Here is a 27,875-nt window from a genome sequence, read left to right as displayed (position 1 = left end):
TAATGGGTTAAGCCCAGACTTTACACGAAAAATCGTCAATGAATGTCACAAAATACTTTGCACCACCCATAGACTGATAGGGCATAGGTCCACAGACATCCAAATGTACCAATGCTAGGGGCTCACTCATGCATGTCCTACCAAACTTCTTATGCGTATTCCTAGTCTGTCTGCCATAAAGACAATGCTCACATGAATCAAAACATGCATAGTCAAGGGGCGGTAAGTACTACAAACTAGAAAGCATTTTCATTCCCTTCAAGGACATATGACCCAAATGGGCATGCCAAAGAGATACATGTGGGATGGAACCCACTGACAAAACATGGTCAACAAAGGACCCATCACCTACAAGAGGATAGAGGCTGTCAACTTTGGCACCTCTAGTAAGCACAAGTCTACCATGGGTGATCTTCCAAACAGAATCTCCAAATGAAACATGAAACCTAGGATCAGTAAGCTGCCTTGTAGACATAAGACTGCATGTAAATGCAGGTACATGACGTACATCCTGGAACAGAAAAGTATTGCTAGTAGAGAACTGCAACCGTACATTCCCAATGCCAACAATAGCAAGTGACCTTTCATCACCCAAGTGAACTGAACCAAAGAGAGTGCGGCAAGAATGGAACCACTCACGGCATGGTGTAACATGAAATGAAGCACTAGAGTCCAAAATCCAGCATTGCGCATACATGGAGTGAACCCCGATCAATGGTGTAGCATCACAAGAACTAGCCGTAAGTATGTACTCCCCATCAGAGCATCAGTCTGTATGACATTTATCTCCTCAATTTTCACACTAGATTTCGCATGCATAATGCTGCGATCAGAGGACTTTTCCTGTACTTTGTCTTTCCCCTTCTCTTTGTACTTCTCATTGCGTAACTCATGACACTATGGGTGTATATGACTCTTCTTGCTGCAATGATGACATGTCACATTAGTATTTCTCCCATGAGACTTGTTGCATGACTTACCACACGACTTAGACCTAGACTTCTGCAAGTCTTTGCCACGGCCATTTCCACGATCATTCTTTCCAATACCATCTTTGCCTCTAACAATCAAAGCATGTGACACACGAGAGGCATCCAAGTTCTTACGGTTAATCTCTTCCTGCAAAAGAGCACTCTCTACATCATGCAAGTTCAAAATAGTAGTAGGAGCATATAAGGCAGTACGGAATACATCCCGTGACTCACTCGGAGTCCCAAGCAAAAACAATGGAGTAACCTCATCATTAAAAGTAATGCCCTGCGAAGTCAAGTTCTTGAGAATAGCATGGAACTAGCTCAAATGGGTAGACATCGTCATATTCTCCTTCATGCGCAGGTCCATAAGTTGCTTCACTCGATACATCTAACTTGCTAGACTTTTCTTGTCATAGAGGTTCTTAATTTTATCCCAAAGCTGCCAAACACTCTGTGCTTCCTCAACCACATCGTAATGCACCTGTTCAATGAGAGATAAGATGAGGGTGGACTTGCATAACTCATCAAACTCACCCCATTCGTCATCAATCATAATTTCAAGGGCTATTCGCCATGCATCCTTAGTGGCTTTATTTGCAAATTTTGTACCAATACATGCTAAACTTGGCTCTTCCAATAGGCATAATTCGTAACATCAAGCTTAGTGATGTTGAAGATAGCACTGTCAGTGGAAGAAGGTGCCATAATGCAGTCCAAAATGGTGCAAACAGTTCAAAAACTACTTGTTGTAAACTGTAAAAAATGACAAAAAAACCACAAAAACCAAGGAAAAATGGTGAGAAACAAGTATTTAATGATGCTACCCACCAAGTACCATCAAAAGTACATCAAACCAGGATGATTCAGCATGAAAAATACATGACAGTCTAGAGATATATGCTTGATGTAATCTATGACACCATTGAACAATGAGAGCTGACATTAGGCAAAACCCAATATTCAAAGTCAATCACTGATTTTCAATGCAAAACTAGCATCAAACGGGCATAAACAAGCATATAACAGTCAAACTGACATGAGCCAACACCCAATCATGTCAGAAAAAGTATGTCAGTAAAGTCAGTATACCCCCCAATCAACAGGGAAAAATGTACATACCACTGCCAAGACTTGACATAAGCCAGTGTCTGCTCAGTGAATACAAAGCCAAATCAGCCCAAATACATCTACATGGACCAAGGTATATCAAACATACATCATCCACGAGGAGATCCTAGTCTCAAGTATCCAAAATCTCAATATGCATAACCTGCACTACTCAATGTCTGATAAATGTACAAAGACGCTCCCACTGGCACAAAAGCTGTAAATGTTAAGAAAATAAGGTCAAACAAAGCATGTAAGAGCACCAATGATCGAGTATCCAAGATCATACATGAGTAAGACATCCAGAGCATATGAGCAATCAAGTATCCAATGATAACATCCAATGTCATGAAGACAATCGCAATCAATCTCTGACGAGCCAAAGCAAGACCAAAATAAGCTACAAAATATCCAAAGTCAAGCCAAACGAAGTTCCAGTAGCATTCAAGTCCAAACAATGTAACTAGCATGTGTAGGTAACATAAGCATCAAGCATGTACCAACGGGTCATACATAGACCATAGATATAACCTCTGTCACAAAGCATGCCAATGTAGACCAATGTCAAGTAAATGCCAACCAATACAGAGCTCAAACAAGGCTCAAAATACATTCCAGAACCATCTAAATCATTTTCCAACCTTCATTTGCATCCCAATAGTCATATGAAACACCCGGGAAGCACCTATGACCAGTAGGCAGAGCATAAAGTGACTAAACAAGCTTCAGCCCTAGAGTGTACAATAGGGATTTACTATATAAAACTAAGTATTTTAGGATACTAAATCAGCTCCAAATGATGGCCAATCAATATGCATACTTTCCCCAAACATTCAAGGACCACTCAAGACACTCGGGACCAACAATCGGGCATAATCGAGCATCAAATGACCATGTAGCATAAGTATAAAGTGTAATGATAGGGGTCTGCCCTATTTTGGGCTACCTGTGGGCTGTGTAAAACAGTCAATGGCTAAGCAAATTCATCCCCTAAAGCATCTCACATCATAGGCATACATTCCCCTAGCATTCGAGGAGCATTCAGGACCAACCAGGCATCAAATGTCAATGTGCCAACCAAGCATAAACATAAAGTGTTGATGTAACATTGTTTGTGGCTACCTGTGGACTGTGGAAAATTGTCATGGATTGAAGTAAATCAGTCCACAAATTAATGCCAATGATAACCACCAATGCCGAGCATCAAGAGGGTGTTCTCAAGTGCCAAATGAAATGTTTTCAAGTTGCCAATGAGTGCCAAGGGGGGACTGAAGTTTAAAAAAAAATGTTTTTCCTCCTATACCCTACAAACTAAAATAAACACTCAAAATAATGCTTCAATACCTCTAAAAGAATTCCCAAGGGTGCCCAAATGGGCCGATCGGGAAGCCACGGGAGCTCGAGAGAGTCGGCTATGGCTATCGAGAAGGAGACCCAATGAGTATAGGTAAATAGAAAGCTAAAAAGGGGTCACATACCAAGTTGGAATACTCGAGCAACCATGCCCTAATACCAGTTGAAAGGTGAGAAGGATCGAAGCTTGCTTGGAAGAGCTATGGCAAGAGTGGGAGACCAAAAGCAAGAAAGAGAGAGACACAAAATGGAAACTCCAACGGTCACAATGTGTGACCAGGCCTTTCTTTATTAAAACTATCACTAAAAGAATAAAGAATAAAGTGACGATGATGGGCATTCGCCACCTGCAGTGTGTAGTGGAAGGTAGTGTCAGTGTAGTAATACACTAGCGGCTAGGCAGAGGCGCCTTTACCCCCAACACATGGAAACTTATGAATTTTCATCCACAAAGGAAGACCTTTTAATTTCCTTCAACTACTTTCAAGGTATCGGAATCATAATGTGTTAGTGCCATATGATAGTTAGTTGGGCATGCCAATGGGCTAATATTTACATTTGGAGCTCCGCCCCTCTAAAGAAATGCATAGAGGCAATGTTTGCCTTGCAAGAATTAAAAAAATTCATGGTGGGTAATTGGATGGAAACATGGAAAATTATGATTTTTCATCCATGAACGAAGACCTTTTAATTTCCTTCAACTACTTTCAAGGTGTAGGAATCATAATGTGTTAGTGCCATATGATAGTTGGTGCAAATGTTTATATAAGACAAAAGGAACCTTCATTATCTTAGCAACCATTGACGAGCTTCTGAATGTGATGGGAGAGTGAGCACAATGGTTAGAACAATGGAACTTGGCAGAGGATTCCATTTTCTTTGCACAACAAGCTCTTGAAACAAAAGGACTAATCAACAAGAATCTATTTGTCAACAGTTTTGTAGTAGACTTTTGCCATGACAAATCTAGATCTTCTTTATTCTTATCCAAGCATATAATTTGCACCCTCTCTCTCTCTCTCTTCAAATTTTTTATTTCTTCTCTTTTCTCACCTCTATGTGTCTGTCTCTGTCTTTTTCTCTATCTCTCTCTCCCTTCAAATTTTTTCCTTTCTTTTCTCTCTTTTCTCACCTCTCTCTCTCTCTCTCTCTCTCTCTCTCTCTCTCTCTCTCTCTCTCTCTCCATTTTTCTTCTCTTCTCACCTCTCTTTTTATCCCCATAATTTTTTGTTCTCCTTACCTCTCTCTTTTCTCTGTTCCCTCTTTTATCTTCTCTCTTCTTTTCTTTTTATCTTCTCTCTCTCTCTCTCTCTCTCTCTCTCTCTCTCTCTCTCTCTCTCTCTCTCTCTCTCTCTCTCTCTCTAATTTTATTTGCTCTTCACACCTCTCTCTCTCTTCCCCCTATTTTTAATTATGTACTTACATCTCTCTCTCTCTCTCTCTCTCTCTCTCTCTCTCTCTCTCTCTCTCTCTCTCTCTCTCTCTCTCTCTCTCTCTCTCTCTCTCTCTCTCTCTCTCTCTCTCTCTCTCTCTCTCTCTCTCTCTCTCTCTCTCTCTCTCAAATTTTATTTGCTCTTCACACCTCTCTCTCTTCCCCCCTATTTTTAATTATGTACTTACATCTCTCTCTCTCTCTCTCTCTCTATGTGTCCACTCCTGCTACTCCCACTATCATCGCCAACTGATGCCCACTCCTCATAGTCCTCCTACTGGCTCCTCCCATTGCTCTTGCTTCTCCCGTCCGCTCCATATGCTGCCCACACACTGCTGGCTCCTCCCGCTGGCTGCTAACCGCTCTTTCCACTCCTCTCATTATTGGTCCACATGCATGAGACCTATCTGCACCTTACAATGTGCTACCTTCTCCCTGCTGCTCCCACTACTATCTCCTCCCACTACCCACTCCTACTACTGCCTGCTACTCCTGCTGCTGATCTGCCCGAGGAAGGGGTTTAGTTATTCCGACTCATAAAGAAAGAGAGAGAGTGCGAAGACGAGAGACAAAGGTGGGTAGCTATCAGATTTTAAAATTTGAAATTCAAATTTCAAATTGAAGAGGTTGGGTCAAGTTTGGTATAGTGGGCAGGCTTGGGAGGCCCTCTAGGGTTGGAGACCTCCTAAACCTGTAATCAAAATAATACAATAGTACAGATATTATTTTTGTCCAGCATGAAAGGTTGATAGAATGCTATGATTGAAACCTGGTTGTAAAATGGAGTTATTTTTTGGTAAAAGATGCATGGACTTGGGAGGTGGCTATTTGTGGATGTGGCTAAAGGAGAACTAGCATGTGATAAGATTATTATAGAATCGATGCCAATATGTCATTTGCCTCCCAAATCTCATGTATTATTTGCCTTGAGTGCAGCCATTTCTCCATCCATAGTATTATCCCAATGCTCATTGCCCAATGCATTGTCAAAACTAGTGGACTCCATATCCTACACAACCTTAGCCATGTATGCATGGTGATAAGAAATATACGTATCATATGCCAGTCATACTGCATGGGCTTTCTTACTCTTGTTGACTTGGATCACTACCAAATGCCTTAGCATCCTCTTGTGCCTTCCTCACACCAAGTGTCTTAATAGATGGAATCCCAAATTCTTCATCCAAGCTTTGCTCAAACCCATCTAAATCCATATCAACATGAGTGAAACCTGATGATACATCAGCCATAATAGGCGAGTGTCTAAATTTCTCATTGCCTTTCCTTAACTGCAAAGTGTATCTACATGTAAATTACCTCAGAATACTATTTTTTTGCACAAAAAACCCATTGGAGAAGTACTCTCCCCTCCATCGAACCTTAGGCATTTGATATGTAACCATGTTTCCTTCTCAACCAAAGCTTCAAAGATTTTAAAGTGAATACACCACTTTTCTCATACATAAAATAAACCAATACTTTTCAACTATGATCATCAATGAAATAGACATAATACTTGCAACCAACTAGTGGGACTCTAGTCGAATAGGCAATACTCGTGATCAATCCTATGATAGGGAAGAAACTCTTAGCAAGCACGGTGCATGGTGATGGGCAGGAAGGAGACTACAATTAGAAGAGAGGAGTCGAGGGTGTATTTTGCTTGGTTTAAGATCGTAGGATATCTGATGATAAATAACAAGAGGAAGAAGAAAATCTGAAATAAAGTCGAAATATCTTAGTAGCCCAGGGGGTCCACCTATGAGAAATCATCTATTCAAAGGATATTAAGAAATACCCTTGCTTTACATGCTAAACTTATGGATTTTTAAAAATTGTACTTCAAAAATCTCTTTTATAAATATAATCCTATAAATTTTACTAAATATAATACCCTCTTTCCTTGAACTCATGTGGTATCTTACATGTTTTATGAGATGGACCTCCTCTGGATAGGTATATCACAATGCTTATGAGAGTTAATGCACCGAACACAATTAAGGCTACGGTTTCTTACGATAGTTAGTGCACCCAAAATAACTAGGCTTAGGATTTCCTATTTAAAGGCATGTTGCATAAAGCATTAACAATTAATTCTACTCTGATTCACTTTAATTAAGCACGTTAGTTGACTATCATTGTGTCTAGTTCCTTGTGAGATCTCTTAGGTCCTTACGTGATAGCATTGGATGGCCAAAAGGAAGGACCAATGCTGTTGAGCACAAGTAGGCCTTTTCCCTCAATTGTGTAGTGGCTTGCTTGCTTTGCAAGTAATATATTGTCATGTATGGAATGAAGTTATGGTGATATCTACTTCACTTGGACAAAGCTATTGCTTACAGAGTTAGCAAGTTTCCATGTTATGCCTTGGAGGTCCTTGCACTACAAGATATAGGCCTTATACCGACGTTAAAAGAGACGAAAATATAAATAAAGAAATTTGTCCCTGTCGTCGCAAAAAGCGTCATTATTGGAGACGCCATAGAATAGTCGGTATTAGCATCATTATCAACATCGCTATTTGTGTTGGTATTAGCGTTGCATTTGCGACACTGATACCGACGCAAATAGCGACGCTGATAATGATGCTTTGCGACGCTAATAATGACGCCAATAACAATGCGTGCAATAAATTTGCGACGCTAATAGCGACATTAACAGGGGGAAAAATTTTGTGGTAATGTAGCAAGCTGTCATGCCACATATAGCACTATGTGCTTTATTTGGGCCATACAAAATAGTTTCCTGCGAATGGCTGAGCAAAAGCCAGAGTGACTCGAGTAGACGTCCCCACATGTGTGACAAATCTCGAAGTTGACGCAACTCCAGCAAAATGACGAGACGAAGATACCACATCCGTACCTCCACAGAAACCACTTGAGCCACGCTCTCTGAAACCGCCATGAGAGTGAGGAATAGCACCTGTATCCGGAGCTGACCACGGACTCACTGCATCCGGATCTCTGCAGCATCCCCTTAACCTTGAAGCACTCCCTCTGTCTGGCCCAAGTCTGAAGCGTCGACCTCGTCTACTCAAAATTGAAGAATTTGATCGCGCCGAAGTAGATCTAATAGAGGGACCTGACGATATCTGAGACAGCTCCTAGTCCGGCATGTCTCTAAATCTCGCCATCTAATCTGGAGACATGCGCGTGAAGATATCCTACAACTCCTCATCACTCATCCCTCAACTCATCCTGATGATCTAAGTATCCACAAAAGTCACCTGCACAGACAAAAAATGATGTTAGCATAATCAATTTAAATCATACAAAGCACGGTAATATAAATCTTTAAAAAATTATCTTACTCAAAATGCATATCTTATGTACCCTTATAAGTGATTAGTCACGACTACGACTACGACTACAATCACGATTACGACTACCATGACCACGACCACGACCACTACCACTACCACTACCACTATAATAAACAAGAAAAGAAGAAAAAACTATTACTACTACCACTACTACAACAATAACAACAACAACAACAACAAATAAGAAAACTAGACAACAATAAACAAAAAAACAAAAAAACTATTACTACTACTACTACTACTACTACTACAAACAAGAAAACCACTACTACTACTACAACCACGACTACGATGACTACGACGACCACGACCACCACTACCACTACCACTACCACTATAATAGACAAGAAAAGAAGAAAAAACAATAACAACAACAACTACTACTACTACAATAACAATAAACAAGAAAAGAATAAAAAACTACTACTATTACTACAAAAAAATAAGAAAACTAAACAACAATAAATAAGAAAAGAAAAAAAAATACTACTACTACTACTACAAACAAGAAAACAATAACCTCTCCCTCCTCTCTCTCCCCCTCCCTCTCTTTCTCTCTTTCCCTATTATGTTTAATGTTTTCTCCCTCTCTCTCTCTCGTTCTTTCTTTTCTTCTCTCTTCCTCTCCCTCTCTCATTTCCTCTCTCTCTCACCCTCTCCCTCTCTTTCTCTCTTTCCCTATTATGTTTAATGTTTTTTCTCTCTCCTCTCCCTCTCTCATTTCCTTTTCTCTCTAATTCCTCTCTTTCCCTCTCTTTCTCTCTTTCTCTCCCTCCCTCACCCTCTTCCTCTCTTTCTCTCTTTCCCTATTATGTTTAATGTTTTTCTCTCTCCTCTCCCTCTCTCATTTCCTTTTCTCTCTTCCTCTCCCTCTCTTTCCCTCTTTCCCTATTATGTTTAATGTTTTCCCTCTCTTTCCCTATTATGTTTAATATTTTTTCCCTCTCTCTCGCGTTCCTTTTTTCATTTTCTCTCTTCCTCTCCCTCCCTCTCCCTCTCCCTCTCCCTCTCTTTCTCTCTTTCCCTATTATGTTTAATGTTTCCCTCTCTTTCCTCTCCCTCCCTCACCCTCACCCTCTCTTTCTCTCTCTCTCTCTTTCCCTATTATGTTTAATGTTTTTTCTCTCCTCTCCCTATCTACTTTCCTTTTCTATCTTTCTCTCCCTCTCTCATTTCCTCTCCCTCCCTCTCCCTCTCTTTCTCCCTTTCCCTATTATGTTTTATGTTTTTTCCTTCTCTCTCTCGTTTCTTCTTTTCTTTTCTCTCTTCATCTCCCTCTCTCATTTCCTTTTCTCATTTCATCTCCCTCCCTCTCTTTCTCTCTTTTCCTATTATGTTTAATGTTTCCCTCTCACTACAACAAAAAGGCCTCTTAGACGCACTTTTAGACGCGATTTTTGAATTGAGAGAAAATCTTACGGGCACGTCTACCCACCCGTCTATTTGCACGTCTACAAACTCACATCTATAGTCGCATGTATGAAGAAATTTACACGTAGAAATAGACTCGCAATAGACGCGCATATACACACGTGAATGCAAGCGCATTAAAAAACCAAAATTGTTATTTATTTAATTTCTTTTGTGCGTCTACCAACGCGTCTAGATGGAAAATTAGACGGGCATATAGACATGCCCATAGACGCGCTTCTACAAGCATCGATAGACGTGAACGCAAAACCAAAAATATCTTTTTTTTAAATTATATTTAATTTATTTTTTTAATTTGAATTATGTAGCCCGTGTATGAGCGTATGTACTCTGCATTTTAGATGCATTTATAAACGCGTGTTTTCTGCAATTTAGACGTGCAGATACACACGAAAAAAAGAACTGGAAAAAGCAACCACATGCTCTCTAGTTTTTTTTTCCCCTCATATACATCAAATTGTGCATTTGGGAAAAACACAATGGATCTAAAAGCATGAGAATTGAAAACAAAAATCCATGTATTCATTATAGATAAAACACATTTACATTGGGAGTTTAAGTGCTTGCGACCTAAAGCATGGCCGCAAGCAGTAGGCTCAAAGATGGATAATAGATATACAAGAAAACAAGGCCATAGAGGAGGTATGGTGCTCCTCTATGAATTTGAAGAAGAAACATTTTCGCTAGCACCACCATGGCTACTAGCGTTGCTATCCCCCTCCTCGCTATGCTCCACATCGGGGTTCCTACACACACAAAAGATCAAGGTTGCTTACGTACAATTGCAAAGAAAAAGTTATAATTAGCTATACTTTTAATAGGAAAGTAAGAAAAACATACATTCTCTGGGTGTCGAATCCTCATAGCCCAGTTGTATTGCTCCTTAGTTATGAGACCCTCCTCATAGAAGTGAAGCCATGTGGCTGCGCAGTTATGGCCTCGATGGTAACCTACCTCTCTAGGAGTAGGTATCCTACCAACGATAGTAGTCTGCAAAACAATTATGATATATACAAACAATTATGAGACACAATGTATTAGAACAAATTATATAAAAATTTGAAAGAAATATAAATTTTAAAAAACTAGAAATCAAAATATACTTACAAACTCTGCCTCCTACGACTCTCTGACGCCCGATCCCATGGTTTCCATTTGGATGCATCGTGCCTTTACATGCTGGTGACTCTTCACTTTCTCTACTGGTTTTTTCTTGGCTTTCTTCCACTCTATACGGTGGCACATAGGTGGTTGGCTATAGGCTCCATGCCCCTCCTCCTATCTCCGCAGTGACTCCCTGGCGCATGTCATGAGGTGGAATCTTTTGTTGTAAAGCAAATCCCTCACTTTTGTGCATCCCCAATCATCCAAGAATCGCTGACCCTCAGGATTTGGGTACCTCCTATGGACTGCCCTCAACACCTCCTGCCACAAGCCACTTTTCTGATTCTTGAAGTAAATGAAACAATCTTTATACGTCGCATGCAAGACGCTCCTCATGTACGCCATTACATCCCTTCCTTCATCATCATAGAAGATGCCACCAGTATCTGTAACTCTATAGTACTGGCGTACAGGATCCTCTATGTGATCTTCTGGTAAGGGTGATCTCTCGTCACCTCCTAGGCAACCCCCACACAAGCCTCGTCCTCCCCCTCGACTCTCCCTCCTCCCTCTCTGTCGACTACCCTCTGCATCGTTGGATGCATGTGCTTCTGCAAATGCACATGCGTCGGATGATGCTTGTGCTTCATCCGATTCATGTACAGATGCTGCACGTGGAGTACCTGCAATTGGAGTTTGGACATTTGGTGTTTGGGAAGTAGTGCCAGGCAAAGACGTCAGAGGCGTTCCAGACATGACGCTGAATACCTCGCCTGCTATGGGAGAGCGGCCAAGGTGTTTGGTCATCTCTCCCATGAAGTCTTCCTTACTAGGAAAACCTCCAAAAAATGCATTGACCCCTCTGCCGAACAAGCCCAATGTATCATTCATGCGATCCAAATCTCGGTCATTGCTAGATGAACCAGGATGCGACATCTGCAAAAGAAACACAAGAAAAAGACAAATTCGTACAATTTCATAAATAAAATTTTATTTTTTATCAGAGCTGGCTGACGCGTGTATAATCGCATCTAAAATGCAAGATAGATGTGCTCTCAGACACATCCCTGAAGTCAACCCTCTGGTCAGAACACATGTATATCCACATCTGAGATGCAGCATAGACGCGCTCTCAAATGCGATTTTAGAGTCAATACTTCTGGGCGCGCGTATATTCTCGCGTGTGGGATGTAGAATACACGCGCCTGGAGATGCAACTCTAAAGTCAAAGCTTCTAGGTCGGGCGCGTGTATTCCCGTGTCTCACATGCAGGATACACACACCTGGAGACGGGACTCTGAAGTCAAAGCTTCTTCTATACAGAGCGCGTGTATTCGTGCGTCTCAGACGCAGAATACACGCGTTATGAGACGCGGTTGCAAACACAATGACAGCAAACATAGCTTCGCATCTATCCATGCGTCTGTACTGAAATGTAGACGCGCTGGCAAACGTGCTTAGTTGGCTAATTTCAGTCCGACGACCACCATTCATGATTTATTTGTGCTATAAAAAGTTCAATCATAGATCCTAATACACAGAGAAAGAGAGAGAGAGAGAGAGAGAGAGAGAGAGAGAGAGAGAGAGAGAGAGAGAGAGAGAGAGAGAGAGGACCCACCTTGGGTGTTTGGTGTGGCGGTTGGTGGCGCTTCTTCCTTCTCCTTCTTCCTCTCCTTGGTGAGTTACTCTCCCTTGATGCTTGCTTGCTGCTTGTTGTCTCCTCCCTTTGCTTCTTCTTCCTCTTATTCTCCTCTCTCTTCTTCTCTCTTTCTTCCTCTCCTTGGCTTTGCTTTTTTCCCTCTTGTCTCTTTGAAGTGAAATAAGAAGTGAGTCATGAGGAGGTGAGGCATGAAGAGACTGCATGTCGGCTAAACTCGAGCTTCAGAACGCGCAAAAAACACAGGAAAGGAAAGGCGTAGTTTGAAAAGAAATGATTCAAGTATCTTTTGAATTTTGACATTTGCGTCTATTTTTGCGTGTATATGCGCGTCTAAGTTTACGTAAACGCGCGTATAGATGCGCAAATAGATGCAGATTTACATGCGTAGGTAAACGCAGATATAGACGCGCATTTAGTTTTTATCATGAATTTTTATTTTTAAGATAAGTTTTGATAGTAAGTTCTTATCATAAGTTTTTATGTATTTATGATAAGTTTTGTGTATTTAAAATTGAGATTTATGATAAGTTTTGTGTATTTAAAATTGAGATCTTAGAATAATTAATACGCCAGCTTGAAGTTTTTATATAAACATATGAATAACAAATTTAATGTTATCATGAATTAGGTTTAATCATGTCGTCGTCATCATGATCTGGTTCAGTGCATGTTGATGAGTCAAGAGCACATCCTCAAGTGAGGATGAAACATTACGTCTTCATAATCGAGATGCATGGCTACGACAAAAAATTAAATGCATGTGTGATCATTGTCGAGGGTGTATTTTTCGAGCACGTTGAGTTGCAATGTCACACCTCAGCATGTATGGAGAATGGGACCAAGAAAAATCACTGGTATTCATTGTTTTTTTTAACACTAAGATTGCTAGTCTATGTTACTCAATATATATCAACGTACATGAAACTCCCTTTTGTGGTTGAGCAGGATGCAGTGCCACATCCTCAGATACTCCCTCCCGGGCGTCGAGAGGCTGCAAAACGTCGACGCGAGGAGGCAGAGTCTTCAAGAAGAGTGGAGACTGACGATCATGATAGTAGCCCTCATGAAATGCCCCATCAAGTTGTAGAGGATGAGATTTTGGACAACATGGTACACCATCTATTTTCGCAACCGGTTCAAGGAGAAGGTCACTCTACGAAGCCAAATGATCCACTATACGTAGCATCATCTACTCCGTTGTATGAAGGTTGTACGTACTCTGTTCTTCGTGCGTCCCTTGAGATACTTAACTTGCAAACAATTTATGGATGGAGTAATGTCAGTTTGAATGCGTTATTGAAGTAGGTATCAATTCAGTTTGGCTTATGAATCATAATATTAATTGTTCTATTTTGAAATCAGACACAAATATATGTTGGTGGTTTTAACTCACTTTTAAAAATATATATTGGTTATTATCCCAAATGCTTCCAAAAGGAAACAAATTGCCAACTAAGAGAGAGCAAGCAAGACATCACTTGAAATCTCTGGGAGGCCTCAATTATGTCAAGATCCATGCATGTGTGAATGATTGTGTCTTATTTCGTGGGATTGATGAGTTCGCACGAGAGTGTCCTGTTTGTGGCGAATCAAGATACAAAGTGGAGATGAAGTCAATGGATGTGTCTCGTAAGGTTTTGCGACATTTTCCGATTGTTCCACGTATTCAACTTATGTTCAAGTGTAAGTCTATTGGAATGCTCATGTCATGGTATGCACATACCGGCATGGCAACATATAGATAATTTGTGGCCCGTTTTCAAAGAAAAGCCAAGAAGTTTGAGATTTGGTTTAGGTATGGATGGAATCAATCCATTTGGTATCAAAAGCACATCATACAGTGTATGGCCAGTGGTATTGGTGAACTATAATATTCCTCCATCCATGGCAATTAAAAAGGGACATGTAATGTTGTCCCTTCTGATTCCTAGAAAGCACAAGGTAAAAAACATGGACATTTACTTAGAGCCGTTGATTGAAGAGTTGGAAATTTTATGGGAATGTATTGAGGTGCAAGACTTAAGCCCATCTGCATCCTCTAGAGATTTCACGTTGAAGGCCATGTTGTTATGGACCATGCATGACTTTCTAGGATACGGAGAGTGTTCAGATACATGTATATAACTCTATATTTGAAATTCAAGGCTTGAATAAATTGCATTTTATTAATTCACTTGTTTGTTCAGGTTTAACCACATCAGGATATCATGCATATCCTATTTGCGGTCCCTCTCTAGTTTCCTCTAGGCCGGCACATTTAAAGAAGGTTATCTATGACCATCATCATCGATTTCTTCCTATTGACCATCCCAAATATGTTCTCCCTACTAATGGAATGACTCCACAATCTTTAACCATTCGAGATTGGAAGGAGAGATGGATTAATGCCGACAGCCACCCTCCACTCAGCATGAGTCGGTAAGAAGTGCATTTCTCTCGATTGACTTTAAAGTATTTAGCATGATGAATTGTTTACATAATATATTGTTTATTTGTTAGGTTCTCTATATTTTTTCATCTTTCGTATTAGACTGAACTCAAGATCAATCACATGTTGGACCCCATGCACATATTCAAAAATATTGTATCTACATTATGGGATCACTTGATAGGGGCTCGTGATTCAGTCAATGTAAGGGAGGATTTACGTAACATTGGTCACATGAGACGAGCCTATCCACGCATTGGACCCAGAGGAAAGATTGAGCTACCCCATGCACCTTGAATGTTGTCAAAGAATGAGGAAAAAATAGTGAAGGAACAAATATGTAGCTTTTGAACACCCACAGGATGTATGAGATGTTTCAAGGGAGCCTTCATAAAGAAAAAGAAAAGATGTGTGGAGCAACTATCTGGTTTGAAGTCCCACAATTGGCACAAAATGATTCAAGTAAGGGTATCTCTAACCATGAATATAATAATTAGTGGAGTAACTATGTGTAAACTATCCCATTGTGTATCCAAATATGTACGTGATATCATTTACAAGATGGGAGAGCTTGTGAGGTGTGTATACATTGTATTTTTTCATTATATATCTTTGAATTTCTACACAAAAATAAACAATTGTCAAATACATCCTAACAAATACATGAGCTCGAAGGAAATTGATCCAAACACATTGCAAGATGCTCGAGTATTATCTGTTAAGGTGGTTTGTTTGGTGGAGGAAATTTTTCCTCGATCCATTTTGACTACTCAATTACATTTACTCGTACATTTGATTGATGATATCACACTTTGTGGGGCAGTTCATGCAAGGTGGATGTTTTTCCTTGAGCACTTCATGAAAACCTTGAAAGATTTTGTGAGGCAAAAAGCACGGCCTGAGGGAAGCATGGCTGAGGGTTGGTTAGTGTAATCATCCCTTGTTTATATCTCTGAATATCTTGCTGAAGTGGACCCCTCTCAACCACGACTATGGAAAGATGATGAAGACTTGAGGATGACCTCTATAATACCTCAAGGAAAAGGAACGAGTAAAGTGCTAACAAAAGAAGAACTTCGTAAGTTAAATAGTTTTTGTGTGCTCAATAGTGATGTAATGAGCAAATGGGTGACACTATATAATGAAGCAAGGGCAAGAAGAAAAAGCAAAAGACAAGCATTTCGCACCAGATATGGACGTAATGTCTCATTTCCAGATCATCTAAATGCGCTCCCACATCATATTGATATAGATTGGTTACATGAGGAAATGGAGAGAATGAAAAAAGAGGAGAAAATTAATATATCTCAAGAAGAGTGGGAATACGCACGAGGTTGCTTATCAAAGGTGAGACATACTATCAATTAATTTGTTTCTATAAGTTATATTTTATATAATAAATTGACATGTTTGATCTTAATCTTTTACTACTAGTGCACATTATTCAATGCTATTTGGTGTGAGGATAAATATCTTCGAACTCAACGTATAGATGAAAAGAGAAATACCCAAGATTGTGGTATTCTTTCTCACTTCGAGAATGCCAATGGTACCATGGAAGGTTATTGTGGCTTGATCCAAGATATTCTGAAGCTTGACTTCAAACGATTCTTTATATATATATTGGATGTGAAGTGGTTTAAAGAAGTGGCAACAAATGGTGAGCATTGCACAATCAAACGTCATCCAAGTGGTTTTGTAATCATTGACTCTACAAAATTTCACCAAAACAAGAATGACACATTAGTACTAAACAATGCGAGCAGGTATATATGCAAAAGCTAATTTTTTTATATGTATACATGTGATACATATACACAATATAATAAGTATTTAAGTTTCTTGCTTTTGTTTTTCAAATACAGGTTGTGTATCATCCAATGGTAAACAATAACTGATGGTGGTATGTCATCCCTATATCTAATCGTTCAAAACCAATATATGGTAATATTATCAATATAGAGATAACAGATGACAATCCAACAATTAATGATGATGTACATGATGACACCATAATGGATGATATGCATGATATAGTACAAGATGAACCTCGCGAGGATGTTCAAGGAAACGCAGAAGAGGACAATAATGTGATTGATGATATTGATGAAGTTATTGAGAAATATAGCAACACATCTGATAGTGGGATAGACTTATTTGTTTCATTACCTCTTGGTAACATAGACCTAGAAGTAGATAGTTTAGCAAGGGCTGATCTCATTGAAGATGAGATGGATCATTCACTGCAACATACTTAATTTGCTTAATGATTCAATGTGTATTCTTAATTCTATGAAAAATATCATGCGCGCACGTGCATACTCAAGAATCAATAGTCAACTTTAAAGCTAAATTGAATTTTACATAATAAAAAGGAAGTATTTTTTATGATCTTCAAGTAGAGAAATTACGAGATACATGCAATGCTTGCTACTAATTGTATAATAAGGTTTATGTCGCTTGCCACCAATTACTTATATCAGGCTTGTCAACTGGAGGAACTGCCATTCATTAGAGAGCAATGCAAAACTAATTATTAACTCTGGTTTTTTTTTAATATTAAGTCCAATTTCAGGTGGTTAAATAATTATGCATCTCAAGACGCGTCTATTTGCGCGAATATATAGACACAAAATTCGCATCTAGTTACACACCCTTTTACACACGCATATAGACGCAATGATAGACGCGCCCGACTTTGCACGTCTAACATGCGCGTCTATGCCTCGTTTCTGTTGTGGTGTCTCTTTCCTCTCCCTCCCTCTCCCTCTCCCTCTTCCTCTCCCTCTCCCTCTCTTTCTCTCTTTCCCTATTATGTTTAATGTTTCCCTCTCTTCCTCTCCCTCCCTCTCCCTCTCTCATTTCCTCTCCCTCCCTCTCCCTCCCTCTCCCTCTCCCTCTCTTTCTCTCTCATTTCCTCTCCCTCTCTCAATACACATGAATTTTAACAAAAACAAGTAAAAGAGAAAGAGAAAATACAAAAACAAAGCAAGAAGGAACAATGCACTCACCGTAAAGCCTCGAAGATGGATTCAGCGGCTCCTCTTCGCAACGATGGCTCCTCTTTGCCCTCCATACACTTCCTCCTCTTCTTCGCGAACGGCGACAACGGCGGTGAGAAGCTTTCATTCTCCCTCTTTCTCTCCCTCTCCCTCTCAAATGCAAGATGTTCTCTCTCTCTTTCATATATGCGCGCAAAATAACGCGCTCGAGTTTCGGCCCGCGTTTTTTTCGTCGGAGCACAGTCGCTATTTGCGTGCGACACTAATAGCGACGCCGCTATTTTGCGTCGGAACCCGCCGTCGCTATACCTCCATATCCTTGTAGTGTTGCATGTATAAAGAATGGAATAGTGCTACAAACATTCTAAGAGAGCACCCTCTTAGCATGGGGAAGATTGTACCCAATTTGTGTCATGCTTTCTTCAACCTTTCTTGTTTCAAGTCTATTTTTTTACAATTTTACACACACACACAGATTCATGCAATTTTGTTTCGTGGTGCCAAGAGATGCCCACTTTATATAAATAAATATTACACAATGAAATGAGTGCACATAATAATTTATCTAGCTAAAATCAGACACGACTCTTATTTTTTGAATATTACATATCCCCTAGAAGAGCAAGTGTTCTTGAAATTTTCACCGATAAACATATATAGATTGGTGGGAGTTGTTGCACTACAACAAAAAGGCTCCATAGATGCGCTTGTAGACGTAATATTTGAACTGTGAAAAAGAATGTCGGACGCGTTTATTACCGCATCTATTTCTACGTCTACCGTATCGCGTCTAAAGGCACGCTTATAGTCAGAGTTACACGCCCATGTAGACGTGCATATAGACGCACATATTGACACGCTACGTAAATATATAATCATATTTATAAAAAAGTGGATATATTCATATTGTGCGTCTATACAGGCATGTATCTACGTGTCTAAAAACGCGTTTACTCTGCAAGTTTTTGACGAGAATAGACGCGCATTTATCCTGCAATTTAGACACGCTGATAGACGCGCAAAATAGAGGTATGAAAAAAAAACCAGAGAGCATGTGGCTTTGCAAGCCACATGCTCTCTGGTTTTTTTTCCCCCATCAACATCAAATTGTATGCTTAGGGAAAACAGAGAAAGATTATTTCAAAGATTGGATACTGAAAACAAAATAATGTATGTAGAATACGAAATTTCGTATATATAGATGAAACATTAGAGTTATCTATACTTTTCATGTAAAAAATAAAACATACCTATTCTGGTGGTAAAATCCTCATGGCGCGATTATATTGCTCCTCCGTGATGAGTCCCTCCTCGTAGAAATGCTGCCAAGTGGACGCCCGGTTATGACCTCAATGGTAGCCTACCTCTCTAGGAGTAGGCATCCTACCAACGATATGATACTACAAAACAATTTGAACATACAACGTATTAAAACACACTACATAATGAAGTGAAAAAAATATAAAATTTAATTTAAAAAAAGAAATCAAATAATACTTACAAACTCAGCCTCCCATGACTCCCTACCACCCGATCCATAATGCGACGATTCCATGGTTGTCATCTGGATACGTCGCACCTCTGCATGCTGGCGACTTGTCATTTTCTCCGCTGCTCTCTTCTTGGCCTCTTTCCACTCCTTGCGGTGGCAATTGGGTGGTTGGCCATATCCAGGGTGCCCCTGCTCTTGTCTCCGCAATGACTCCTTGGCACGCGTCATAAGGTGAGACCTCTTGTTATGAAGCGCGTCTCTCACCTTTGACCATCCCCAATCATCTGAGAATCGTGAATTCTCAGGATTAGGTTAGGATACCTTCTATGTACTACCCGGAGCACCTCTTGCCACAAACCATTTTTTTGTGCTTGAAGGGAATCATGCAATCTTTGTATGTGGCATGCACGACACTCCTCAAGTAGGCTATCACTTCCCTCCCCTCAAAGTCATGCAAGATACCACCAACATCAGTGACAGAGTAGTACATTTTTGGAGGCTCACCTGTCTCATTTTCCGGTGAGGGTGATCGAGAGCCACCACCTAAGCAACCCCCACAAAGCCCTCGACCTCCTCGTCCTCCCGCACGAATCTCCCTCGACGTGCACTACCCTCTACCTCACTCGATACACGTGCTTCTGCAGATGCACGTGCTTCGGCCGATCCATGTACCTCAGTTGATCCCTGTGTAGGCAAAGATGTGATAGGTGTCCCAGACATCACACTGAAAACCTCCTCTGCAGTGGGAGGGCGACCAAGATAATTGGTCATCTCCCCCATGAATTGCTCCTTGTTGAATGGGGTGCTGGAGGATCCAGAATTCCACATCTACAAAAGAAAAATCATATTACCCTATGCAAATAAAACATATTACATGTTGCATCTATATCTACGTCTCTGTGCGCATCTATATCTGCGTCTATGTGGGCGTCTGTCAACGCGTCTATATCCACGTATATACCTGCCTCTACACTGTCATCTAGATGCGCTGACAGACACGCACAATCGGACCATTTCTTTTCAAACTTGCTTAAAAAATGTGCAAAACAACCTCCATAGATGACAAGATCCAGCATGTGAAGAGAGAGAATAGAGAGACAAACAAACAGAGAAAGCAAACAAGATTGAGAGAGAGAAGAAGAACTCACCTTCTTTGCTTGTTCCAACGGGTGGCGGCTAGGTTGCAAGCTCCTTGTCCTCCTTCTCCCTTCCCTTGGTAAGTTGCTTGAATATTCTTCTCTTCCTTACTGTTTGGCTCTTGTTCTTTACTCTTTGGCTCTTCTTTCCTCCTGTCCTCTTTTTACTCTTATTTCCTTGTCTCATTGTCTTCATGAAGTGATAGATAAACACGAGTAGTGATGTCGAGCTCGAACTGCAGAAAACGCGCAAAAAACGCAATAAAGCACAAGTTTGAAAAAAAAGCCATAACTTTTTTTAAATTTTTCTATACCTGCGTAGCGCATCTATAAGCGCGTGTAATTGCGCGTGTATATGCGTGGATAATGCCTATTATACTCGCTTACAGACGCGCAGGAACAATTTAGGGAATCAATGCATGCATTTAGGGAACCAATTGACCTATGTGGTGACATATATAACAAATCTTGAGGATAAGAGATAACACATTGGCAAGTCAATTGGCACATATGTAGTGTCTTACTAGACCATCCCACTTACAATTGCATGCAAGTATCAATAGGTGGATAAAGCACGAATGGTTTTTAGCTAGAGAGAGATAATGCAATGAAGGTATATACGAAAGAGATAGAGAAAGGCATATTATCCATCAATCAATCAAAGATATGTACATGAAGTGACTTGATATAGTAATTAAAGTATCGTCATTTTTAGGATACTCCATTGACTTCTGTAAGTTCCTATAACCTTGAAGTAGAATATAGCCAACCACACTATCCATGGAAGGAAAACTTGGCCTCATCAAATTAACCAAGTTAATTTACTTATACATTTCATAGATAAGAGATTTGTAGTTGGCTTGCTGGTATTGCAAAGTATCCTTACAGTGATCTATTTTAGTCACCACCAACAAGTGGACACAATGGCTAAAGATTATGAAAAGAGGACATGTGCACATTGGCTACATGTGGTCCACCTTATCTAAAATTATATGTCAGTTATAAGTGCACCTTGACATGATTGGAATAGCTTGCACATGCACAAGCCAACTGATTTACATTAATCTACTCATGCTATGAATTGGCATGCATGGCTAGGTTAAGTGCACAACAAATGAGATATGTGAGTGTATTGATCAGTTCTCTCTCTCTCTCACTCTCTCTCTCTCTCTCTCTCTCTCTCTTTATATATATATATATATATATATATATATTGCAAATGCACAAGTCAACCTTTGACCTATATATACATCCAATCATCATGACGTATCCAATCACATTTGTATCGGGCATGATTGGATGTATATAGGGCATGAAATCACATATATATAATTAGCTTTGAATGATTGGATGTATATTTGTAGTACTAAGAAAGAAGTAAAGTTGGTAATGTATATCATGTCCTATGCATGTATATGCCCTATACACCTGGATCATTTCGTATATATATGTATATCATGTCCGTATGATTCTATACATGTATATCATGTCCTAGCATATGATCCAGGTGTAATTATGTCGCATATACATCTAATCATGCCCTATTCAAACAAATACTAGCTGTTAAGAGGTTTGGTCATATTTAGGGACTTTATGAGAAATGAAAAATATGTGCATTTATTTTCGCATCTATAAGCGCGTTTATCAACGCGGATATATAGACGCATTTTTTATACTAGCATGAATAGACACACTGATACACGCGCTTATAAACGCGCCCGCTTTTTCGCGTGTACAGTGCGCGTCTATAGGGCCTTTCTCTTGTAGTGTTGCCCATGACGGACGTATAAAAGGATGGTATTGTTCATGAGTTGTCTTACTCCATCTACTACATAGAGTAACTTTTATTGAAAAGGAAGGAGACCACAACGTTATAAAGCAGACCAATGCATGAACCAACTTGACTTGTGCACAACACCGCATAGACGCTCCATACCATTCACCTTAAAACAACACTTGACACTCCAAATATTCCAATACCCCTTAATTTGATGTTAGTTCTAATGCTTTAAACACAAATTTTCTATGCAAGAATTCCGGTTCGTGTTGAGAGAGAGAGTGTGTGTGTGTGTGAGTGAGTAAGAACGAGTGAGTGAGTGAGTGTGTATGTGTGTGAATTCCTAAGAATGTCTTCGGTGTACTTGAGTAACCTACTCTCTTGGAACAAAGGAGTGAAACTCAAGTCTTAGTACATCCATATAGGTTGTTCTACACATCAGAATAAGGTGAAGGTGCTTTCACTCAAGACCCTATACACATCAAAAGGTTATAGGATAAACAGGCGTGCCATTTGGATTAAATAAGCCAAAGTGTTGTTCTATGCCTGGTGGCTTAAGATCCTCATTGTAGACCTCGAAGATATAGGCGTCGATAGGGGAGTTGAGATTGGCGGGTGTTCCGCTGGATCTATGCACATGATTGATGAGGTTTTGATTGTAGGTGCGAGCATTTTTCACGCTGGCAGCGGTGCACTCACGCCCAGTGCAAGTGCCACTACTAGGTGCAGAAGGTGTTACTTTGGGTTTTGGCGTCCTATGGTGTCTGTGGGCATTGGTACTAGTAATCATGGTACTAGTGGTGGTGGTGGTGGTAGTAGTAGTATTACCTCCTATTTTAGATCTATAGTTGGAGTTGAAAGCAGTTGGAATGGTCAGTTGGCGGCTGCTGCTGCTGCTGGGCACCGACCCACTACCACCCGGCCCAGACGGCCATCCTGACTCGCCCACTACGACACGATGGCGAGGACGAGCCTTCCGCACACTTGCTTCAAATGACTCCACGGAGGAGAGGCCTAGTAGGGACCCAATGGCTGCATACACCGCATCAAGCTGAAGATCAAACAAGTTGGTGTAAATCAAGTTCGTGTTCGGGTCCCGAACTGGCTTGGCGCTGGGGTTAAACAGTGCAAAGTCCAACGACACATTTGGGTCGTCTATGTAAGCAAAGTACGGGAACACATTGATCACAAAATAAGATCCAGTTCGCTCGAGGAACTCCAGGATTGGCTTCAATATCGAAAGGAGTCCACCCCTGAAGACTGCAGCAGAAGGCGGGAAGCTCTTGCCAAGAATATTGAAAGCATGGGATGTGGTCACTTTGATTTGAAGGTCGAGAGCAGGAAGCGGCGACGCGTTGATCAGTGCTGTGTAGATGTTGAGCATGGCTGGGAGGAGGAGGGCGGAGTCGAGGGTGGAATCCAGGAGCCATTCGTTGCCAACTACGATGGTGGAGATGCCCGATGCAGGGTGAGCTACGACGTTATCATTCACCCACCGAATCGCTTCCAGCAAGCTGGCGGCAATCTTGGGCACATCTTTGTTTGCGATGCCCAGCAGAACATCAATGCCTGAGTTCGCAAATGCCTCCAGAACGTCCTGCCTCGCCTCGTAGAGTCGCACGCGTGTTACACGCTTCGCTCGCAGCAACGCCACAGTTTGCTTGGGCGGAAGCAAGTTGTCCCCATTCAGCCCGTAGTCTACTCCGATCGACCCGCCCCCTGCGCTTACATTTCACCAATCGACATTGATGAAGCATTACTGCGTAGGAGTATTAATAGGTTATAGAGAGGGAAATTGCGGTTAATCATGTTACCCCAGGCTAGCGTCATCGACATGAGCACGTTTGCGACAAGCAAGAGAAGGGCCTTCCAAACCATGTCTCCAAATTCGGTGCGTCTGCTGGCACTTGGCACTCCTGCGAGAGAGGTCTGTGGGACTCGTGGTGTCACCCGGGGCGCCGCAGAGAGCGCAGCGCGCCTCCTGTGCATATTTGTGTTCGATTGTGGTTGTCGCTTTTTGAAGCTCATGCCGGCCCCGCATCCATTTAAAAAGCAAAAGGCTGCATTTCTCCTCTTCAATTATTATGGTGAAGTCTTAATCGATTAGACCCATCATTTTGTTTTATTTTTACTATGGCTCTGCCAACACACCTTAAAGGGAACCTTTCATTCCTAACTTATATTCCTTCAACCCAAGTAAACCATCATGGTGATCGGTACGCAGATTCCTAACTTATATTCCTTCACCCCAAGTAAACCATCATGGTGATCGGTACGCAGATAGAGATAGACAGACATTGGTGGTGCACGCACAAGTTCTCCTTTTGTTATACCTTCACCTTAGAAGAATAGGTTCTATACATTAATTAGTAAGTCTCCACTTTGAACTTGTGATGCAACCAAATTTCGTATTAATAAACGTCATAAAATAATTTGACACATTGTTGCATAGTCGGTGATTCAAGTATTTTAAGCAGAGTGTTGACTTGGTTTCTTGGCTTTGATTTAATAGATAAGGTTTAATCTCCCACTGTGAATCCTCAATTATATGAAGAAGACAAGTGGCAATTATGCTGGTGTTCAATAGTTTGTGTAAGTGCTAAAGTCAAGAAAACACTTATCCCATGTGCTAATTTATTATTGAACAATAAGATGGTAGAGTAACCCTTAAAATGCGGGAGGGAAATTTTGTGCATACTAGGTGAGGACACTCTCCTTGACTTTTAGCATGTAAAACTTTAGTAATGGTATATTCCATGAAAAGCTACCAACCAACTTATCACGTTCCGACTTTTTAGCCTTATGAAAACTACAGCCAACTATAATGCCCTTGAAGTGGCACTACAGCTTTTGAGTTGAACAAGTTTTGAGCATTTGGGTTTCTTTGATTTTATGTGTGTCTTAGCTCCTAAGTCCCATAATCTTTTAGTGGTCCTTTCCCTCATTTTATTCCACTTATTGCATTCGTTCTCCTTAATCATGTTCTTTTATCATGTTATTCACCATATTAACAATGCATGATGACATATAAACGTCACTCACTACATAATCTAATAAATACATCCATGATCACACTTTGTTCCTTTGTGAAGGCATGTGACAAGTACTTGTAAAAGCTCATGGGTATGTTCACCACCCTTTTTTTGTGGATGGATCTTGAAAAGCTCGATATTTTCTAAGTACGTATTACACAAAGCTCAATTCTTACTTGACATGCTTCTTACGGAATGGTGGTGCTAATTAATGAAAACTAGCGTTCCGTGCGCGTAGTGCGAAGCTGCCGCGAAGGGGCATGCGAAGTTGCCGTGCTATTGCACGGCAACTTCGCTCAATAATCCATTTCTCCTCTTTCTCCCTCCTATTTTCCCTCTCCATTTCCAATATGATTTATTTCTTCTCTCTCTCTCTAACTCTCTCTCTCTCTCTCTCTCTCTCTCTCTCTCTCTCTCTCTCTCTCTCTCTCTCTCTCTAAGCACCCTCTCTCTGTCTCACACACACACACACCAAACTTAAAACTAAAAGTAGTTTAAAACCAATGTAACACAAAATGTCTGACATAGAAATAATCTCTTCCATGCACCATACTTACAAACATTCCTCTCGACATCAATGTAAGCAATCATATGCTTGCACACGTGATAATTAGAAACAACAACGTAATACTGAAACGGGTCATAATCGAGACAAAGACCAAGTACCATAAAAAGAATTTCTATAAGGGACCTAGTGAAAACTAAGCCACAAAGGCCAAGTATAAGGCACGCAAGTGTCTTTAAGCACCATAGGCAAATGGCCAATGCCAACAAAAAAAGACAATGTCTCGAAGATGCCTAATAGAAACAAAGCTTCCTCTTCTTTGAGTAATCATTAACAAAATCTTTCTCGTTGAGCAAAACATGAGAAGGCGAAGCCAGGAATGATCCCATAGTTTCCATTGGTAATCGCATGAGCAATGCAATGGTCCTACCACCTACATTGGAACAAAAATCACAATATAAGTACGTGGAACAACAACGTTACACTAAAACAGGTCATAATTGAGACAAAGACCAAGCACCACAAAAATAATTTCTATAAGAGACCTAGTCAAAATGAAGCCACAAAGGCCAAGCATAAGGCACCGACGTGTTTCCAAGTACCATAGGCGAATGGCCGATGCCAACAAAAAAAGACAATGTCTCCAAGACACCTAATAGAAAGAAAGCTTTCTTTTCTTTGAGGAATCATTAACAAAATCCTCCTCCTTGAGCAAAATATGTGAAGGTGAAGCAAGGAACGATCCCACAGTTTCCATTGGTAATCGCATGGGCGATGCAACGGTCCTACCTCTCTCTTTACCACCTGCATTGGAACAAAAATGACAATATAAGTACATAGAACAACTAACAAAGATCATTCCATCCCAACAATAATAATACCTGGTCGAACATTTGTGAACCACTCCGTAGGTACGGACAAACGTTGATGCAACATCACAAAACAACCCAAATCCTTGAACCCATACTTGAACCAATGCCTCAGTATCTTATCAGTATGAGAGCATTGAAATCTCTTCTTATGGTCAACCTCGTACATATGCACCCGAAAACATTGCGTGTATCCACAATGTACAACTTCAATAAAAACTGGGAGCTTGATGTCGATATTAACATCATCATATAAACGCTTGATGACCCTTGCAAGTGTCCTTATGATATCATCAAGAGCTACAGTGAGTAATGTGCACTGTAGCTCCTTTTGATAGTCAAAAGCTAGGTAATAGTACCACTCTAGGGTAGGCATCTAATCTAACTAAACTAACCAATCAATACAACCAATCCTCACAAACAAACTACACCAAATAAACCAAAATACCAATAAATTAAACCATACCAAGCAAACCAATCTCTTCTAACTCGCCCTGTAGCAACTAATCTATGGTAAAACCTACTAACTTACTAATCAATCATCAATTTATCTACTAACTTACAAAAAACAAAACACACAATCTAAAGTAACTAAGCAACCCATAACACATATATAAACTAAAACAAAAAAACAAACTAACCCTAAAATAACACACAATCTAAAGTAACTAAGCAACTAATCTAAGGTAAAACCTACTAACTAACTAACCCATAACACATATATAAACTAAAACAAAATAACAAAATAACCCTAAACTATATCTAAAGTAACTAACACACAATCTAAAGTAACTACTAACTAAATAACTAAATCCATATATAACACACAAAAATAATTTAAACTAACTTATCTAATCAACTAACTATATAAACTAACTAAACTAAATAACTAACTAAATAACTAAATAAAATAACTAACTAAATAAACTAACTAAACTAAATAAACAACCAAAACTAACTAAACTAACTAACCACAAATCTAACCAAACTAACTAACAACCTATTTAACTAACTAACTTACTATATTTAACTAACTAACTTACTATTTAAACCAATAAATACATCAAAAAACATTTACAACCTGAGAGAGAGAGAGAGAGAGAGAGAGAGAGAGAGAGAGCACCGACCTGAAATACCAATCCTAAGAAACAAACTGCACAAAAATAACCAAAATACCAATAAATTAAACCATACCAAGCAAACCTCTCTCTCTCTCTCTCTCTCTCTCTCTCTCTCTCTCTCTCTCTAAAC

The 27,875-nt window shown here is 40.2% G+C and overlaps 2 protein-coding genes across 3 annotated transcripts; both read right to left on the bottom strand.

Moving 5' to 3' along the window:
• Positions 1-10,115: 10,115 nt before the first annotated feature.
• On the bottom strand, positions 10,116-20,637 carry LOC148027277 (uncharacterized). Its single transcript, XM_087691853.1, has 8 exons — positions 20,454-20,637; positions 19,315-20,133; positions 17,823-19,135; positions 13,302-13,628; positions 12,342-12,530; positions 10,727-11,659; positions 10,460-10,609; positions 10,116-10,365 (listed from the first exon to the last, which is right to left on the bottom strand). The coding sequence occupies exons 4-6, from the start codon at positions 13,341-13,343 to the stop codon at positions 10,898-10,900; spliced, it is 993 nt and encodes a 330-aa protein (XP_087547979.1). The 5' UTR covers positions 13,344-13,628; positions 17,823-19,135; positions 19,315-20,133; positions 20,454-20,637; the 3' UTR covers positions 10,116-10,365; positions 10,460-10,609; positions 10,727-10,897.
• Positions 19,182-24,231, bottom strand: LOC148027276 (glucan endo-1,3-beta-glucosidase-like). Of its 2 annotated transcripts, XM_087691852.1 has the most exons (3): positions 24,033-24,231; positions 23,047-23,937; positions 19,182-19,213 (listed from the first exon to the last, which is right to left on the bottom strand). In XM_087691852.1, the coding sequence occupies exons 1-3, from the start codon at positions 24,205-24,207 to the stop codon at positions 19,197-19,199; spliced, it is 1,083 nt and encodes a 360-aa protein (XP_087547978.1). In that variant the 5' UTR covers positions 24,208-24,231; the 3' UTR covers positions 19,182-19,196. The 2 variants fall into 2 exon arrangements, with proteins under 2 accessions (XP_087547978.1, XP_087547977.1); XM_087691851.1 differs by lacking the exon at positions 19,182-19,213 and having other exon boundaries at positions 22,461-23,937; positions 24,033-24,229.
• Between the last annotated feature and the right edge of the window lie 3,644 nt (positions 24,232-27,875).

The sequence above is a fragment of the Lygodium microphyllum genome, chromosome 13, assembly GCF_053477565.2.
Source record: "Lygodium microphyllum isolate KBCC chromosome 13, Lygodium_microphyllum_v1.1.10, whole genome shotgun sequence".
Taxonomy (NCBI): domain Eukaryota; kingdom Viridiplantae; phylum Streptophyta; class Polypodiopsida; order Schizaeales; family Lygodiaceae; genus Lygodium; species Lygodium microphyllum.
Note: the sequence above shows the minus strand (reverse complement) of the source record. Positions and strands in the feature narration are given on the sequence as shown.